This window comes from Palaemon carinicauda, chromosome 41 (assembly GCF_036898095.1).
Source record: "Palaemon carinicauda isolate YSFRI2023 chromosome 41, ASM3689809v2, whole genome shotgun sequence".
Taxonomy (NCBI): Eukaryota; Metazoa; Arthropoda; class Malacostraca; order Decapoda; family Palaemonidae; genus Palaemon; species Palaemon carinicauda.
The window spans coordinates 25996011-26018210 of NC_090765.1; the positions used below are offsets into that span (position 1 = coordinate 25996011).

Genomic DNA, 22200 nt, shown 5'->3' on the forward strand with positions numbered 1-22200 from the left:
ATAGGTATGCTTACAAACTATCTTAAATATATCAAAGTAAGTGAGCATACCAATAAAATAAAGAAAAGCTACAGTTAGATGGGAGTAATGACAACTAAAATCTTCTGGACAAAAAATTCAAATACCTGTACTTCAATTGAACTGTATGAAACAAGAAATCTTATGCTTTCTATAGATGGTAACATTGCTTCATGGCCCTTTCAATTTGACTTAAATTGATACATGACACTTCAACATCTAGTGTCATTACTTAAATGCTAATGTTTAGCAATACTGTGAAGATATTTGAATCTTTTTGCTACTACCCCCAGGAAAAAGGGAATATCTATGTTAAGTTGATATTTTCAAAGGAATTTTAATCAGTATAAGCTCACACATCTAGGTTCAAATTAATATTTAGAACCATAATACAAATAAAATTGTCGATTTCACCCCCAGTATATCTCCGGACAACCAATGAACGAACGAACCTTCAGTGCCTAAGTCAACATAATGAATTATATGGGTGATTGTCACAATATCATTAATACAATCGTTACATTATTATCATTATTCTATCAATACTGCTATTACTAGTATTATTATTATCACTCTTGTCATCACCCCATCATTGTAATATTTTCACGCTTCCCACTTTTCCTATCCCTTTAGGCCTTCTTACTATCTAACCATAAACAGGTAGAACTTCTGTCCAGTTGATTTCACTACTCTAACTATGTAGATTTCTATTATGCCATCTTATTAAGTACTCGTGTGGTATCAGAAATGAGCAAACAAAGTTGTACTCATGAACTTTGACTAGTTAACAACGGTCCTAGACAAAGAGACTTAAACACACCACAGATTTTGCAGTCAATTAAAACCAGAACAACTTAATCAATACCAATAATCTGGCAGTTATGAAAATAACTGCCAACCCATAGGTATTCTCAATATGAAGTACAGAACAGTCCCCTTGGGATAATAATTCAGAAATCCAATACCCATATCCATGCTCATCGTTCACCGAGATGAAGATTTTAGTAGTGGACTTTAGCATAGCTCTTCAAGACAACCATAGAAATTGATATGTATTACAATTATTATAGTTTAATATATACAGTATAACAAAATAATATATGCCCATAATAAGGTTATAAAGTTATTCTATTCTTTTTATCTTTGTTATTATTTTGCAGGTAGAAACTTGGGAAAGGAACACCCAATATCATGAGACCAAAATCATTAATATTATCATTATTAATAAGATATTTCATCATTATTTATGACAGACAACCCTTCATAGCAGAACAAACATTTACAAACATGGTGTTCATATATATATATATATATATATATATATATATATATATATATATATATATATATATATATATATATATATATATACTGTATATATATATATATATATATATATATATATATATATATATATATATATATATATACAGTATATATATATATATATATATATATATATATATATATATATATACAGTATATATATATATATATATATATATATATATATATATATATATATATATATATATATACTGTATATATATATATATATATATATATATATATATATATATATATATTGTATATATATATATATATATATATATATATATATATATATATATATATATATATATATATATATATATATATATATATATATAGCAACATTAGTCAAATATGTTGCTAGTCAATGAATGGTACAGTACTCTGAAGTGCACTATCTGTATGTTATCTCTTCATTATTATTATTATCATTACTAGCCAAGCTACAACCCTAGTTGGAAAAGCAAGATGATATAAGCCCATAGGCTCCAATAGGGAAAAATAGCCCAGTGAGGAAAGGAAATAAATAAATGATGAGAATAAATTAACAATGAATCATTCTAAAAACAGTAACAGCGTCAAAACAGATACGTCCTATATAAACTATTAACAACGTCAAAAACAGATATGTCATATCGAAACTATAAAAAGACTCATGTCAGCCTGGTCAACATAAAAAGATTTTCTCCAACTTTGAACTTTTCAAGTTCTACTAATTCAACTACCCGATTAGGAAGATCATTCCACAACTTGGTAACAGCTGGAATAAAACTTCTAGAATACCGTGGTGTAGTATTGAGCATCATGATGGAGAAGGCATGGCTATTAGAATTAACTGCCTGCCTAGTATTACGAACACGATAGAATTGTCCAGGGAGATCTGAATGGTCAAAGTTATGAAAATTAGACCGTAAGTTTCTGTCCAACAAATTATATGAGAATCAGCAGCTGAACACCAGACAGGAGAACAATACTCAAAACAAGGTAGAATGAAAGAATTAAAACACTTCTTCAGAATAGATTGATCACCGAAAATCTAGTAAGACTTTCTCAATAAGCCAATTTTTTGTGCAATTGAAGAAGACACAGACCCAAGGTGTTTCTCAAAAGTAAATTTGCTGTAAAGAATCACACCTAAAATTTTAAGAGTCATACAAATTTAAAGAAACATTATCAATACTGAGATCCGGATGTTGAGGAGCCACCGTCCTTGACCTACTTACAATCATACTTTGAGTTTTATTAGGATTCAACTTCATACCCAATAATTTGCACCATGCACTAATTTTAGCTAAATCTCTATTAAGGGATTCACCAACCCCAGATCTACATTCAGGGGATGGAATTGATGCAAAGAGAGTAGCATCATCTGCATATGCAACAAGCTTGTTTTCTAGACCAAACCACATGTCTTGTGTAAGAATCAGTATCCACAGAAGTGCTAGTAAGACTATTCCCACGAAGTTTGACATGATGGCACCTCAGAATATTAAGTACTCTTTTGCTCTGTGAATCATAGAACACTCATCTGCTGTAAATGCCCTGCTTTCAAAGACAGAAGCATAACTCTTTGAAATATGTAGATGCTAATAAAATATATTCAAAGAAGATGTTTTCTGATTATACAGCAGTCAGAATAATAATTATCAAAGATAGAAAAAAATCAAATCACAACATAAACTATAAGAAAAATTAAATAAGGATCATATAAGAAAAATATATCACAACAATCATTGAAAAAATATGAATAAACTGTGCCTAGCATTCTCACATGACTACAAGTTTCTTGAAAGTGTTGTGAAAAAGAAAACTCAAAATTCATGGTAATGCAAAGCACAGTAATATCAAACATTCAGTTATTAGTACAATTCAATATCTGTAATGAAATAAGAATCCTTGAGTGAAAGAATAGTACAAAATCAGCTCGTCAATAGTTTTAGTTTTGAAGAAGTTTAACCTCTCAATCATGACTATGTAATGTAGTAAATGGAAAACAGTTCCTTGTACAGTGGATTCTTGAAGTTTCGTGTCTTCTACAAACATTTGTAATACATATGATTGATAAAAGACCATAAAAATTGTATCAAATAATGTGAATAAGTATCTTCATCACACTTTCGAGGAGCTTTCCCGTTTCATTCTCGTTTTAATCCATCCGTGTTACACATGGTTGATTGAAAGGGAAAACAGCATATTTTCCAAAAATAACGAGAATATAATTTTTATGATTTTGGACCTTGGATCCTAAGCTATTGAGATTTCATGTTGGCTTAATTGTCTTCTAAATAATTAGAGCTTACCACAATACAGGTAGCTTGTATAATCTTATAATTAGGTTGTCAAGAATTTATATTATGGTCATGGGATTTCATGTCAATTGGAATGTACTATTATTATTCGTATCTTATTAATTACAAGTTAAGTTACAACCTTAGTTAGAAAAGGAGATGCCTGTAAGCCCAAAGGTCCCAGTAAGGAGAGCTTCCCAGTATATTATATGAAAGAAAGTAAAGAAGCAATAATAAAAGATTAGATAGACAAGGATAACAATATTCATAAGATATGCCACTCCAATCACCTATGTGATATGATCTACCAGTAATTTAGGAGTGTTTATTTAATGAGTGAAGGTATATTAGGATTGGAACTATCCTTTCGATCTTCAGCTCCACAATATAGTTGTATTATAGAGCAACTAGGATTTTGCTATTCATTGGTTTAGCAGCAAAAAGATCTTAAGTAATTAAATAATTTGAGGTTCTGTGAGAGGTTTTCAAATCTGTTATGCACAGCAAACTTTCAGAACCCTGACTGAAAGAAACACTACCAACTCTAGACTCAACTTGGGGAATTAGGTTAGGTTGGCAAAGGGGCAGATAGGTTCAGAGTTATCTTTTCAAGAGAGGATTTACTGGACTTTTGAACTTTCACAAAGGAAGATAGTAATGTCAAGAACTTATGAAGCCCATCACTATCGAAAGTTGGCTGATCAAGTGAAATGTCTAAATGCGGAGGTGTGCATGATTGTCTTCATCTCAGCTGCAATCAAGTAACCTTGCCTTACCTGACTCTTCCGCTGACATAACAGCAAATTTCCTTTAGTGCTTGCTCTGTTAACTTGATTGGCAGCCATTAAAACACTTTCCTATGAGAGGTGCCATAAGGGAAACACACTTTTCACTGTTTATTTGAATAACAGTATTACCCTAGGCATGATACACCAAGGTAATGCAAATAATGACTACATTCCACAGAGTAATTGTTAAGACAAGGTGACTGGTGCATCATTTACCATTTATTGCTAGAATGTTCCTTCCTTTACCAAGGGAATGTGTTTATCAAAGGAATAGTAAAAGGGAAAAATTTTCAAAATTTTAAATTCTATGGGTGAAGGTTGGTTATGACAGACTTCTGGAGAAGCAATTATGAATATCAGGGGAGATTCATAGAAATAAAGTAAAACTAAGAGATCAAGACTTATGTCAATGAAACTTGTTTTGCTTGACTATTAAAACAACCATATGCTGAGGAAGTTTAGCTGAAAAAAAGAGACACTATTTCATACCCCACATCCTGATCCAAGCCTACTTAGGTATACATGCTGTCACTATGAAGGAGAGTTACACCTATACCTGTGCATTGACTGATCTGTATTGGCGTTAGTTACAATAATATTAAAAACATCTACATTAAAGGAGCCATTTTGTATCATGTGTTCGCGAGAGTATGATTTGGTCTTTATTTGTTATTATCATTACTATCATCACTAGGTAGTTTAACAGGCCAGCGTATAAAAGTACAGGAACAACTCTCATAGGGCTAGCCCGAAGGAAATTGCAATTTTCTAACAACTTCATGACTGGATAGGTAAAAAAATGTGAAGAGTCTCACAAAATTTCCTTAGCTGATTTATTTCTGATACTTGACATCTCTTTCTAAACCACAAAACATGGATTTGGTAAAGACATTTAGTTTACAAAACTTCAGCCTATTAAGGAGAGAACCATTTTGAGAAAATATATAAAAAAAAAAACAATAGAAAATTAGCTTTTAGGGAAATGAAAAGGAAACTTACCTTAGAGGCTCACTGAGATTTGGAAGACTTGGACTTGTATTTGCTCTTGTTAAAATCTTTGGTGCGACAGAGGATTGTCTTTCATTTTTCAAGGCACCTGAAAAAGACAAAACAAAAAGTATATAAAAAAGTCTATAGTAAAAAAAAAACAATGAATGAGACTTAAGTCACAATGAAAACAAAAACGTAATTGAGGAAAGTGATTATACAGGTACCAGGTAATGAAAATACTGTATGCTATGTTAAATTGTCCACCTATAAAATAACAAAGATGACCTAAGAAAAATAAGCTTTGAAGAAAATATCTATAACAATATTTTGAAGAAAATATCTATGATAATATTTTGCACAATTATGTGATGCTGTGAAGTTAAGAAATGCTGCAAAACTTGGATATATAGTACTGTATTTCAGAGATGATACAGAGATCTCAGGTATAATCTAATTTGATGGACCTGAAATATTGTATTTACACATTTCATTCGTAGTCATTCTAAAACCAAATAAAAAAAATCAATACTGTACAGTAAAATAGAATGGGTAATAATAACAGCATGAAACATTGTACTCGTCACGAGTTCCACACCTCAATATAGTATGCACAGCAATTATTCAAGAAGGAAATTTTCCCCAAATTAGAAATAATATTCCTTTTTTACTTTCATCTGATGGTTTAAATGCTGTAGTATTTCATTTGAATAATTCACTAATAAAAAGTATTGCATAAATACTTCTTGAAATAAAATCTAAACAACAACAATAGGAATTTAATTACAACAAATAAAAAATATTCAGAGAACCTCTCACTTTGAATAATACAGTAATAATACATAACCAATCGCATGGAAAATTTAAATATACTTTCATTCAGTTTTAAAAACTTGTACAATACGGATTACTTAAAGCACAAAAACAAAACAGCTGAACATTTCAAAGCAAGGACAAATATCATACTAACATTGCTAACATTACTAATGCAAGAGCCAATAATAAAATGTAAAGAAGAACCAATTTACTACACTTTACATACTTTTTGCTTGATCAGGAGTTGGAGGGAGGGGTCGAGCTCCCATAAATCGTTTCAAACTCCCCATAATAGTTCGGCCTGCACTCCCACCAGCTTCACTTGATGCACTCTGAAAGATTACCAAGGGACCTATTAAATATTTGTCAAATTATTGTATAATCCACATGCATATTCAAATTTCTTTAAATATTAGATAATTGTTTCATATTTAGATCATGGATGATTAGATTCAATCACATTATCTTGAAACTTAAAGCTGCAAAACAGCAAAAGCTATTGATCTTAGGGGCGTGTTTCAAAGGATATCTATGTAAAACTAACATAAATCAAAGCTGTCTGATAATTTAAAAAATAAATATTAAACTCAATACAAACGTCCAATAACATTTATGAAGAGGATTACTAAATTTAGAAAAGCAACCTCTTTGTCCTTCTGTGGATTAAACATGGCTGCATTCGTTATATATATATATATATATATATATATATATATATATATATATATATATATATATATATATATATATATGTATATATATATATATATATATACATATATATATATATATATATATATATATATATATATATATATATATATATATATATATATATATATATATATGAGAGAGAGAGAGAGAGAGAGAGAGAGAGAGAGAGAGAGAGAGAGAGAGAGAGAGAGAGAGAGACTGTATCAAACAATAATTCAAAACTTTAGCAAATGAATTTTAGAAGATTCAGTAACTTGTAATCTTATTAATCTGCATAACAATATGAATAGTTATTGAAAAAATCATATCCACATCTGAGGATCAAAAAGTATCGTAAGTAACTTTACTGTCACTCAAAAATTTTATTCTGAGGTCAATGATAGATATGTGTTAAAATTCCATGGACCCTTTTAATAGTTGAGTGCTTCTGTGTAATACTAAGGATCATGGGGTGATATAAAAGCTTGACAATCACCGTGGGTTTGCGAATAGGAAGAGCCAAGGAATAACGGGAACCTCCGTCTGCGTTGTTTGGACCATTCTGTAACACAGAGACATGGAAGCAAACAAAAGCAAAAGGTTAAACACTGCATCATTTGTTAGATGATTTGCATTAACTATAAAAATGTCACTTCAAAACACATAGTGAATCAGGTTTTATTTATTCCTGAGAACCCATGACATGGCTGTACAATTAGGCAAATCTTATAATTTTTAATAATACAAAATATTTTTCACTTTATAAGATAAAAATTTACTTTAGCTCTATCATTTGCAAAAATATTATTGCATGAATTTCCACCAGAGATGAATCTAATTCAAGTTTTATACAGCCAATGAGAGACTTCTTTCATCATTTAATTACTCTCAACAAATAAATATACAATTTAGCATAAAGTTATTGCATTTCCCAGCACTAATAAACTAAATGTATAATGAATACAAATTTCAAAGGAACAGAGCCACCATGGAAAACTGAGTTCACCTCTTATTTTGAAATGACAATTTACATTCTCTTAGAAGCATTCTTTATTAAAGCAGAATGAAAAGCCACAGCAAACATTAATGACAAAATAAGTGTCCTTTTTTTAATTAAGTAATATATTTAGATAAAGAAAGGACACTTCCAAAAGCACATGGATCCTTTTTTTTTACATTTTGTGCACATCTAAATGCACAGAATTGAAATTCTATCTAAATGAATTTTAATATCACATTTCACATGAGAAAACTTACAGGAAAAGAAATCTATAACTTGCTTATAATTAAAGGTAATGCTTAGCTTAGCCAACTAAACAATACTTAAACCTAAATGCCACTATACACATCATATGCAACGAAGCATATGTAAATTTTCAATAGGAATATTACTACTGGTATTTTTAAAAAAATCAAGACTTCTATCGGCAATTATAAAAAAAGTGAATCTAGTAAAAATAAAAATAAAACTTCTATATGATAGACCAGACAATTTTAAAATGAATATAAGAAGGACTGATTCTTAGTTTCAGTTAACCTTCAAGATGAAGGAAGCACTGAAGCAGTTTGAAATTCAATAAAAGTCATGAAAGTGCAAGAGTAGGATTTCAGCTTGTGTTATCACAGTAGAGTTAAGAGATAAGAAAATTTCAAAAATCTATATGAGTCATACAGATAAGTAAACTGTAATAATATTCATAAAATATAAAACAGATATTAACCCTTTTACTCCCAAAGGACGTAATGGTACGTTTCACAAAACCCATCCCTTTACCCCCAAGGACGTACTAGTACGTCCTTGCAAAAATCTGCTATTTACATTTATTTTTGCATATTTTTTATAATTTTTTGAGAAACTTCAGGCATTTTCCAAAAGAATGACACCAACCTAACCTTTCTATGATGCAAATTAAGGCTGTTAGAGCAATTAAAAAAAATATATACTGCAAAATGTGCTTGAAAAAAAATAACCCGTGGGGGTTAAGGGTTGAAAAGTTCCCAATAGCCTGGGGGGAAAAGGGTTAAGCAATAGTTCATGGAAATGGCTTACATAACTAGGAGAGAAAGTACCCTTTTCTATGATCCATGAATAAAATTAGGCTAAAAACAAAAATCAAAGTAATGAGGAGTGACTAACTATAACATCCCCCTGCAAGTATTTTCTAACAGGCTGAATATGAATGAAGAATATAAAAACATAACAATTAAATGAAAATACAAGCTCATAATGAACAGGTCTAATATCGAAATCACCCACTTTGTACTCTTGATAACTTTCATTTGTTTATTACTTTTTTTCGGGTATAAATTTGAATTCATAATACAATGCCATTGAAATATGGTCAAGTCTTTTTAAAATGTCAAATCTTTTATATATAACAAATGATCAACCTAAGCTGAGCTCAAGAGTGTACATTTCAATTATTCCTAAAAGATTGAAAATTGTTACTCAAAATCAATATTCGCCGATCAACAAGGTAATGAAATTATATGTGGCTGAAAATAATACTTATACCTTTTCATAGTTGATAAACTGAAGAGAGAAGAATAAATTCCCAATTACACTACAATGAATTCTTCTCTCTTCAGTTTATCAACTATGAAAAGGTATAAGTATTATTTTCAGCCATATATAATTTCATTAGCTTGTTGATCGGCGAATATTGATATTGAGTAACAATTTTCAATCTTTTAGGAATAATTGAAATGTACACTCTTGGGCTCAGCTTAGGTTGATCATTTTTTATATATAAAAGATTTGACATTTTAAAAAGACTTGACCATATTTCAATGGCATTGTATTATGAATTCAAATTTATACCCGATAAAAAGTAATAAACAAATGAAAGTTATCAAGAGTACAAAGTGGGTGATTTCGAGAGAGAAGAATTCATCGTAGTGTAATTGGGAATTTATGAGCCCGTGTCTTACATATGGTAAGGCGATCTACACACACACACACAGGGAATTTATCTTAATTTGTGATAAGTTTTAAGAATGAGGGGAAATTTTCACTGTTAACTGCTGAAAATATTTACCTAATAAGAATCAGTCCTACTACTAATATATTACAGCTATCAGGTAAAAATTATTATACTTTATTGTAATAAAGCAGCTATAAAAAATACTATACACTTGAGTAACTTCGTCCTCACTCAGAAAAGTACTCTGAGATTCCTTGTATTTTAGTACATTAATTTCAGCTACAGCTTTGCTGTAATTCTGAAGTGTCCTTGTATTCTGTGACTATATGATGAAAAATGTGCTACAGCATAAAGGTAACTTTCAAGGCTAAATTTCATTCACTCGAAGAATGACGTACTGATTGTCTTTACAGTAAATACGTAAATTTTGATATTTCAAACTTCAATGTCCTCCTGTGAGTATTGACGTGATAAAAACAGTTGTTTACTATACATTGATGAAATAACATGAAGTACTTTCAAATGGTTGAATACAGTACATTAGTTATTACCGTAATTGGCAATATCACTTTTTCACATACACTTGAAATTAAGACCAATCATTTTAATTGTAATGTAGACATATAAGCATTTACTTTTAGGGGACAAGAATGGTTAAGCATTATAAAAGAATAAATTATGGTTCCTGTACTATACTGTACTTCCATATCAAGATTTGCTAAAAAAGGGATTTTGACGAAGGAAAAATCTATTTCTGGGAAGAGGCCTGTGACGCCCGGTGAGAAAGGTCCTTCCTTATACCTTTCCTAATATAAATCTTCCAAATATACTAGAGAAAGATAAAAGCATGGAATGCAGAGGTTACAACCCTCGCGCGAACACCTTGTAGGTGTCGTCTATTAAACAAAGGCGTGTGAAAAACCACTATTCACAGGTTGTCTTCCATTTAGATGTACTTCCATATCAAGATTTGCTAAAAATATAAATTTTCTCCTGATTTTGACCATTACCTTAATATCTCACACACTGAGGATAGAAAATGCTGGATAAATGTTCAATTGGTATTGGATAGACATTCAAATCCGCGAGCCAAATATTCTTAATTCCATCATAGCAAGAAAATAACATGCGATTACTAATCCATGATTGAATCATAATGCCTGATTATGAACTTAAAAAAAAAATTTAAAAAGTAAACTAAAAATTTTGAAAGAGAAACCGTAATCTTGTTAGTTACCATTTATATCTGTAACACAATTTCAAGCCACATCAAACCATGACATGTGAATAAGCATTTGAGAAGAGATACCACTTTTCTTCTGGATACTGTTACCTGCAAGTTGGTCAGACTGGCTGAACGGTAGGACCCATGACCAGAACCTGTACTGTATTGATAGTTCTGCAGAAAAGGAGGAAGAAATCCAAACACACGGAGAGGTGAATGAGAGTGAATAAAGATAGGTCAATCAAGCAAAAATAAAGAAAGGCTTAACATTTACAGAGAATGCTAAGAGGTAATGAGGATATAAAAATGATTAAATAGCATGCTGTTTACTTTTCAAGGCTGCTTGTTTGGGTTAAATACATAGTAGGAACAAAAAGGATGAAAACGACTTAGTTGTTGATCAATAATCATAATTATACACAGTATATACATGCAAAATCTACTGTAGAGCGCATCATTGAAATTTATAACTAACTGAACATTCAGAAAGAGGAAAGGGCACCGTCGTTCAATTAGTTCATTATGTATGTTGCATAAGATTTTTCATAACTTTGACCATCCTTTACATTCAGATCTCCCTGAACAATTCTATCCTGTTCGTAATACTAGGCAGGCAGTTAATTCTAATAGCCAGGCCTTCTCCATCACGAGGCTCAATACTACGCAGTACTGTAGAAGTTTTATTCCAGCTGTTACCAAGTTGTGGAATGATCTTCCTAATTGGGTGGTTGAATCAGTAGAACTTCAAAAGTTCAAAGTTGGAGCAAATGCTTTTTTGTTGACCAGGCGGACTTGAGTCTTTTATAGTTTATTTATGACATATTTGTTTTTGATGTTGTTAATAGTTTATATATGACATGTCTGTTTTGACGTTGTTACTGTTTTTAGAATGATTTATTGTTAATTTGTTCTCTTCATTTATCTATTTCCTTATTTCCTTTCCTCACTGGGCTATTTTTCCCTGTTGGAGCCCCTGGGCTTATAGCATCTTGCTTTTCCAACTAGGGTTGTAGCTTGGATAGTAATAATAATAATAATAATAATAATAATAATAATAGTATTCTTCAACGTTATGTGCCATACTTATAAATAAGAAATGTAATTAACTCATTAGCTTTAGAATTTATATACAGTCATTAAATGTATTGCAATATTGTATGCTACTACACCATAAAATTATCTTTCAGGTATATGTTTTTACTAACATCATTCTAATAAGACATTACTGCAAGCAAAACATATCAATTAATCAAGTATGTAGTAGTTTTTTTTAAATATATGTAATCTGGATAAAAATTCAAAATAGCAAACTATTCTTTTATTCTTCGTCAAAAATTCCTTTACTCTCATATTATATGTTATGAAAGAACTTATCCTTAGATTTTGCACAAGTGAAAGCCTATCCATTGGGCTACATACAAAAGCAAGCAAATTGAAGATTACAAGGAAGTATGATATTGTAAATTATTGCAACCATGTTAACTAAATGCGAATTGAAGTTAGGAATAAATAAAATTTCAAATTAATTCTTGAAAATTAAAAACTGTATGAAAAAAATCAAAGTAAAACTTTATATGAAAAAAAGAATTTGGTATTTTTATACAAAATTCATTGGCCTTACATAAAAGGGAAAACTTATTCTGGGGAGGTGCAATTTTTTTCACATAGAGCATACTTCTCATCGTTTTTTTTTTTTTTTTTTTTTTTTTTTTTTTTTTTTTTTTTTTTTTTTACAATAATTCTTTAAAATTTTCCACTATCTCCATGTTTTAGATCTAAACATCAACCCCGAGTTAAAAAATTTCAAAACCACTTTTGTTGACAAAATTTTTTGAACTTATGCATTTATTTCCTATTAGTATTGGAAATAATATAGGGAAAAGTAGTGCAGTATTAGGGTATAAGAATAATGAAAACATTAAATCCAAAATTTTAAATCAATGCTTAATTAAAACAATAAATAGTCACACAAAAATACAGCTCGGTTACTGGATTTCCATACTGCATGCATTTAGTAATGATGAATTCTTAGAAAGTGTAAATAAAAAAAGGGAAGAAAAATCTCATATGTTAAGCAAGGACTGAAAAAAATTATACTGATTTTAAAAGGTCACCTTAACATTAAATTTAATGCTTATCTAGCGAACTATGTTCTATGGTTGTTTATAAATTTGTGTTTAATGCTTATTGTATAAGCACTTAGCACCATAAGATTCTTTACATGGCCAAATACATTCCTTACATAAAAAAAATATTTAGGCCTTCATAAAATAATTATATTATGATGTATTTCCTTTAATGAACAAACCCCGTCTGACTGAAAGCAACACAAGAATAGCCATTTGACATTACCTGTTCTTTCTTACTGAAACCAGTGTTGGAGAGAAAGCCTGCGCGTTTGTTTTTCCTGGGAGGAGGCTGAGGTGGTGGTGCCCCCTGTCCCTCTCCCTTGGGGGGCAGTGGAGGCCTTACACCTCCACCCGAGGAATTCAGACTGTCCACAGCCTGAAAGAATTGGAACCCAGTTGGCAAAACAATTCATTAAAGACCTAAATTAGAGCACAAGAGTTGCAAACAATAAAAACACAAGTGAAACTAATTCTAAATAATTTAGAGCGAGTTCATTCAAGTGTGGAAAAGTTCATCATTATTACACTTACATATGGCCCAGAAGTTTTTCCAAACAAATGTAAATGAATGGGATTAAGAGACCAAAGGGAATGGATGAAAAAATAGAAGGCAAAAAGCAATGTACATTGGGTCTCAGTAGGTCGCTAGATTTTTTTCAATGCAGAGATTTGTTACTCAAAATAAAACTTAGGAGCTTAATTGAATATGAATATATATATATATATATATATATATATATATATATATATATATATATATATATATATATATATATATATATGCATATATATATATATATATATATATATATATATATATATATATATATATATATATATATATATGCATATATATATATATATACATATATATATATATATATATATATATATATATATATATATATATATATATATATATATATATATATATATATATATACTGTATATGTTTTTTCAAAAAGGCCCATAAAAGAAACACAGGACATATAAATAGATCACTATATTTGGCTAATCCTTCCAGTACTTATAACAGCTGCAGAACCATTGGAAATACCCTTTTGCTTTCCTATATAAACCGTCACTGTCCACTGTATTCCTCATTTTTACTTTACATGTTTATTGGTCGAAATACAGTGATTTATTTATACTTCCTGTGTTTCTTTTATGACTCTTTTTGAAAAAAAAAACATGTCAAACTGTTCGATTACAGTTATAAGTAAGACATACATACACACACACACACACACACACACACACACACACACACACACACATATATATATATATATATATATATATATATATATATATATATATATATATATATATATATATATGTGTGTGTGTGTGTGTGTGTGTGTGTGTGTGTGTGTGTGTGCGTATAAAGGTTATGAAATCATAATAAAGTATATTAAAGAGATAAACACTTCGAATGAAAATTGATATGAAATGGAAAAAAAGACATCACAATACATATCCATCCATCCTTATACCAAAGGCACTTCCCCCAATTTTTGGGGGTAGCCGACATCAACAAAGAAACAAAACAAAAAGGGGACCTCTACTCTCTACGTTCCTCCAGCCTAACCAGGGACTCAGCCGAGTTCAGCTGGTACTGCTAGGGTGTCACAGCCCAACCTCCCACATTATCCACCACAGATGAAGCTTCATAATGCTGAATCCCCTACTGCTGCTACCTCCGCGGTCATAAAAGGCACCGGAGGAAGCAGCAGGGCCTACCGGAACTGCGTCACAATCGCTCGCCATTCATTCCTATTTCTAGCACGCTCTCTTGCCTCTCTCACATCTATCCTCCTATCACCAAGACCTTTCTTCACACCATCCATCCACCCAAACCTTGGCCTTCCTCTTGTACTTCTCCCATCAACTCTTGCATTCATCACCTTCTTTAGCAGACAGCCATTTTCCATTCTCTCAACATGGCTAAACCACCTCAACACATTCATATCCACTCTAGCCGCTAACTCATTTCTTACACCCGTTCTCACCCTCACCACTTCGTTCCTAACCCTATCTACTCGAGATACACCAGCCATACTCCTTAGACACTTCATCTCAAACACATTCAATTTCTGTCTCTCCATCACTTTCATTCCCCACAACTCCGATCCATACATCACAATTGGTACAATCACTTTCTCATATAGAACTCTCTTTACATTCATGCCCAACCCTCTATTTTTTACTACTCCCTTAACTGCCCCCAACACTTTGCATACTTCATTCACTCTCTGACATACATCTGCTTCCACTCCACCATTTGCTGCAACAACAGACCCCAAGTACTTAAACTGATCCACCTCCTCAAGTAACTCTCCATTCAACATGACATTCAACCTTGCACCGCCTTCCCTTCTCGTACATCTCATAACCTTACTCTTACCCACATTAACTCTCAACTTCCTTCTCTCACACACCCTTCCAAATTCTGTCACTAGTCGGTCAAGCTTCTCTTCTGTGTCTGCTACCAGTACAGTATCATCCACAAACAACAACTGATTTACCTCCCATTCATGATCATTCTCGCCTACCAGTTTTAATCCTCGTCCAAGCACTCGAGCATTCACCTCTCTCACCACTCCATCAACATACAAGTTAAACAACCACGGCGACATCACACATCCCTGTCTCAGCCCCACTCTCACCGGAAACCAATCGCTCACTTCATTTCCTATTCTAACACATGCTTTACTACCTTTGTAGAAACTTTTCACTGCTTGCAACAACCTTCCACCAACTCCACATAACCTCATCACATTCCACATTGCTTCCCTATCAACTCTATCATATGCTTTCTCCAGATCCATAAACGCAACATACACCTCCTTACCTTTTTCTAAATATTTCTCGCATATCTGCCTAACTGTAAAAATCTGATTTATACAACCCCTACCTCTTCTAAAACCACCCTATATTTCCAAGATTGCATTCTCTGTTTTATCCTTAATCCTATCAATCATTACTCTACCATACACTTTTCCAACTACACTCAACAAACTAATACCTCTTGAATTACAACATTCATGCACATCTCCCTTACCCTTATATAGAGGTACAATACACGCACGAACCCAATTTACTGGTACCATTGACAACACAAAACACATATTAAACAATCTCACCAACCATTCAAGTACAGTCACACCCCCTTCCTTCAACATCTCAGCTTTCACACCATCCATACCAGATGCTTTTCCTACTCTCGTTTCATCTAGTGCTCTCCTCACTTCCTCTATTGTAATCTCTCTCTCATTCTCATCTCCCATCACTGGCACCTCAACACCTGGAACAGCAATTATATCTGCCTCCCTATTATCCTCAACATTCAGCAAACTTTCAAAATATTCCGCCCACCTTTTCCTTGCCTCCTCTCCTTTTAACAACCTTCCATTTCCATCTTTCACTGTCTCTTCAATTCTTGGGCCAGCCTTCCTTACTCTCTTCACAATACATATAAGAACTGTAATACTTATAGGAATTAACATATAGAGGATAATTCATTATGAAAAGAAATCTTAATAGTCCTCAGCTTTATACTTAAATGAATCTTTCACGGAAGCACAAGACTTTTCTCAGAGAAAAGTTTAAAGACGAAAGCTTTAAATATGTAACTTACAACAGTAAGTCATGAAATTATTAAAATGACTTACGTGGAACTTGTTATAAACATAACTAAGAAGACATGAAGGTTCATATTCATTACGGCATATGTGGAAAATAATCCTTTAAAATGAATACCTTCCTGAAGTGGGAGCTCCTCCTTGGATGTCTGTGGTACATGTCGTCACAGGAGAGGCAAAAGGCTTGCGAGCCACATCTGTCACATCGGACAGCAGCTTCCATGGAGCCGCACAGGTCACAGTGGTGGCCATCTCCACGTTTCTCTGCAAAAAGGTCAAAGAGTTACATTCCATAAAGATCATCATCATACCTTTACCTATAACGTTATTATCAAAACTAATACTACTACTACTAGTAGCTGTAGTATTTAGTGGTAGTCGTAGCAGTAACTTTTCAAGATAATGAACATACACTACTTGATAGGAACTTTACTCATCAAAACTATATCATTCTTAATATTAGTCAATCTAAAAATTTCAATTTAAAACTGTTATTCTACATATTAACCAAATAACAATGACTGCAACAACTCTTTAGTTTAATTCTTCATAAATCTCAGAATTAAACAATTCATAACTTCATTTTTCAACTTAAAACTTCCTAATGAATATTATGAACTACCCACCTACTGGTCCATACTATAACCGAGATTAATCTTTAATGGATAGTATTAATCACTTGATGGTCTTTCAATTATTTTAATAAAACAAGTACGTTATATTGATAATCTTTCACAGTTAATATTTTATGAAATTTTGACTTGGCCTTCTTCACCACTTACATTAAATATCTCATTACTTTAAACCATCATAATTCCTAATATTAGCCCACCAATAAAAACATATAAGGGTTGTTAGTTGAATGTTCATGATTCTTGATATTTGAAAATTCATAAAATTACAAAGTACGGCGTCACTGCTTACAAATTGCTTAATTTCTAATGATAATCAGTAAATAATATATTATAAGCTTCTTAGCTACAACCTGCATAGTTCTTAAAAACAGCCAGTCCATAAGAATTTGCAACACCAAGAGCAGTAAGAGGTAAACATTATTGAAATAGAAGCTCCAAGTTACACTGAACTACACTGATACAGTAGCAACAACATCGATATCAGTACAGTTGCCTCAAAGCATTTCTTCAACCAGTGTCCATTTTCGTGACACCCAAGGGCTGTCTACATTTCCTGCCAAATACAATATTGTTGAACTGTAACAACAGAGATGAGCAATCTTGTATATCAATACTGCTGGAGACAATGAGGGAATGCTATGCTAACAAGTGCAATCAGAGATTTCTGACCTCCGCCAAAATTTAATGGGGTCGTCCATGACCTAAGATCCATCTGTGGTGAAAAATTCGTAAAAATACATCGAGTAGTTTTGTAGTAATCCTGTTCTTTAAAATTGTGAAAAATGCAAATCCGAATCTAGAATCCGCTCGAATCATCTTCAAAATTTAATAGGGTCGCATAGATCTATCTGTGTTGAAAATTTAGTCAAAATCCGTTGAGTAATTTTGACGTAATCCTGTCCTCAGATGCACAGACAAATAAATAAATAAATAAACCGACTCGAAAACATAACCTTAGTGTAGGTAGTAAGTCCACATCATGATACTATTGAATTGTAAAATAAAGAAAAAAATCAGCATGAAATAATAAAAACAGCAAAGATAAATCATAAAGATTCAATCTTGAGCATCATACATCGTCATCATTTCAAAAATGTGAGAGGGGCATTTGCAGAAGTCATACTTTTCTTCAAAGTAAAAACTGGTTTGTTCTCAGAACATAATGATTGGCGATATGTGTTTGATGTACATAAACCTCCCGTTTATAAACTAATGGGCTGACAAACACCAATTTCGAAGACGTATAATCATATTTACAACTGAGAATAAGTTTCCAAGGAGAATAATACTGACAAAAAATGTATATCAGTGTTTTGTGGGATTTTACTAGTGAAATTAAGACAAGAGTGCTTCATAGTGCTTCCTCTTCAAAAATCACCCTGTGAAAATCCCGTCTGAAGTACTCTAGAAGGACATAGCTCGGTTTCCTCTTAACATAAGCATTGAATGACATTCAGTCCCAAATATTCGCTTAAGATTAAATTCCATTAGTATCGGTTCATATTTCTCAGCATCTACTTGCCTATTATTGCTACTGCCAAACCTTGCGTTACTTAACTTGTTAATAGCTATCATATATACGAACTTAAAAGAGCTCTTGAATTTACCGCTCGTTATCTCATCACTATTAATAGCTAACTCATGTACATATCGAATATGTATCTTCAATCATATGTTCTGGAATTTATCCAAAGTAATTATGAATATCATTAAAGTTTCCTGCTTGAATACAAAGAAGTTGACGATGTATAAGAGGTAGGTCATGAATATTGAAAGGAGCAAGTCTTCTTCCCTTTGGCAGAGAACATCTCTTAAAACGTTTAAAGGCCGCTCAAGAATGGCAGAGGCAAGGTACAGGACAATGTCCTAGAGACTGACCATATTATTATTATTATTATTATTACTATCCAAGCTACAACCCTAGTTGGAAAAGCAAGATGCTATAAGCCCAGGGGCTCCAACAGGGAAAAATAGCCCAGTGAGGAAAGGAAATAAGGAAATAAATAAATGAAGAGAACAAATTAACAATAAATCATTCTAAAATAAGTAACAACGTCAAAACAGACATGTCATATATAAACTATTAACAACATCAAAAACAAATATGTCATAAATAAACTATAAAAAGACTCATGTCCGCCTGGTCAACAAAAACGCACTTGCTCCAATTTTGAACTTTTGAAGTTCTACTGATTCAACCACCCAATTAGGAAGATCATTCCACAACTTGGTCACAGCTTGAACAAAACTTCTAGAGTACTGCGTAGTATTGAGCCTCGTGATGGAGAAGGACTGGCTATTAGAATTAACTGCCTGCCTAGTATTACGAACAGGATAGAATTGTCCAGGGAGATCTGAATGTAAAGGATGGTCAGAGTTATGAAAAATCTTATGCAACATGCATAATGAACTAATTGAACGACGGTGCCAAAGATTAATATCTAGATCAGGAATAAGAAATTTAATAGACCGTAAGTTTCTGTCCAACAAATTAAGATGAGAATCAGCAGCTGAAGACCAGACGGGAGAACAATACTCAAAACAAGGTAGAATGAAAGAATTAAAACACTTCTTCAGAATAGATTGATCACCGAAAATCTTGAAAGACACAGATAAGTGCCTCAGACCTCTCTCCATAAAGCTAGGACCAGGGAGGTCCAGGCAATGATTACTGGTGAATTACCAGGTGGACCTATAAGCTCCCCTAAAAACCCAACAACTATCTCACAAGGATAGTAACGTTGCCCACACTACTAAAAACCATCGAGCTTGAGCGGGTCTCGAACACCCATCCAACGGATTGCCAGAAAAGGACGTTTCTAATTGGCTACCACAACCGTACAGAAGCACTATAGGGCAAAAATAAGAGGTAGCAAACATAGATTCGAAACATTTTTACATCCCAAAGATCTCGTACAAATGAAACCTCGTCTTACTTAGCAAACTTGGTGAAACTAGAATTCTTCTCTCCTGTATGACTACAACTCCTATTCTCTTCTGCTTAGCAAGTATTACCATTATTATTATTATTATTATTATTATTATTATTATTATTATTATTATTACTAGCTTAGCTACAACCCTAGTTGGAAAAGCAGGATGATATTAGCCCAAGGGCCCCAACAGGGGAAAATAGCCCCGCGAGGAAAGTATTGAACAATTAAAATAAAATATTTCATGAACACTAACAACATTAAAATACGTCTTTCATATATAAACCATGAAAACCTTTAAAAACTGAGAAAGAGAAATAAGATAGAAGTGTGCCCTAGTATACCCTCAAGCAAGAGAACTCTACTCCAAGACAGTGAAAGAAAATTGTACAAAGGCTATGGCACTACCCAAGACTAGGGAACAATGGTTTGATTTTGGAGTCTCTTCTACCCTTACAAAGAGGAAAGTAGCCACTGAACAAATGCAGTGCGTGCCCCTTAAGCAAAGAAGAATGGTTTTGGTGGCCTAGTGTCATCAGGAGTATGAGGTCAGAGGAGAATGTGGAAAGAATAGGCCAGGCTATTCGGTGTTTCTGTAGGCAAAGAAAAAATGAGTCGTAACCAGAGAGATGAATCCAATGTAGTAATGTCTTGCCAGTTAAAAGACCCAATAACTCTCTAGCGGTAGTATCTCAACGGGTGACTGGTGTCTCGGCCAACCTACTACCTACACCGTGAATAGTCCAATTTTCACTTTTAATAACTTTTTTTTTTTTATTCCATATTCCACCACGTTATCTTTTATATCCACTTTCCCTACTCTCTTAAACACAACTACTCTGTGATTCATCACGACCCCTTAATAGAATTTCTAAACCTCCCCATATGCCCCTTAAATCTTCATTTCTTTAACCCTAATTTAGTTTAAATATCTATTTTCACCTTATATGAACTTCTAACTTTCTTTTTATCTCACTCACTTACCTTAATTACATTTTAACTACATTTTACTAATTTCTTCTCGAATTCATATTTACCTTGAATTTTGCTTCATCCAATTAATGACCAAATATACTTCTACCATTTCATCCTTTATCCAGGTCCTCAATCTACTCTGTACAAACATAGCATTCTATTATTAAAAACAAATTTCTATTAATTTTCTCTTTCCCAAATACACTTAGTAATTGCATTCTGTGGAAGCCATGTACTAGCATTAGGCACTGGCGTCCATCTTCGATTCATCATAAAATGACTTTAAGAACTAATATATTGATTCTATATATATATATATATATATATATATATATATATATATATATATATATATATATACACATATATATATACATACATATATATATATATATATATATATATATATATATATATATATATATATATATATATATATATATATATATACAGTACATACATAAACATACTACACACATAGATATATAAAAATATATACAAAAAACAAAAAGAATGCAGACAAAAGCAAAGTCCACAATGCTCACCAAAAAGAAAAAAAAATCCATCAAAACCCACTACTTGTACAGAACGAGTTTAGAGATTTCCTTTAATACCTAATAAAAAATAATGACAACCTTGAATTTCATCTGCAAGAGCAGGTGATGCAGCTTTTTTGCCCTTCCTCGTTAGACTCTAAAGTGAAATGTACCCTGGGCCAAACGGTACACACCTGTGCCAGATGCAGCTGCCGCTATAAACTGCTTTGGCTATGTCATAATATTGTGCATGTAAATGTCGTTGTGGGAAGCAAAC

At 32.3% G+C, this 22200-nt stretch overlaps 1 protein-coding gene across 1 annotated transcript in view; it reads right to left on the reverse strand.

The window, feature by feature from the left end:
• The window catches only part of LUBEL (Linear Ubiquitin E3 ligase), a 198492-nt gene that overhangs the window by 133596 nt on the left and 42696 nt on the right, over window positions 1-22200 (reverse strand). Inside the window, exons 4-9 of the mRNA XM_068364388.1 lie at window positions 16963-17108; window positions 13424-13576; window positions 11180-11245; window positions 7419-7484; window positions 6456-6561; window positions 5426-5522 (exon numbers count right to left, since the gene is read on the reverse strand). Of these exons, the coding sequence (XP_068220489.1) occupies window positions 5426-5522; window positions 6456-6561; window positions 7419-7484; window positions 11180-11245; window positions 13424-13576; window positions 16963-17108 (634 nt within the window). The remainder of the gene's footprint in view (window positions 1-5425; window positions 5523-6455; window positions 6562-7418; window positions 7485-11179; window positions 11246-13423; window positions 13577-16962; window positions 17109-22200) is intronic.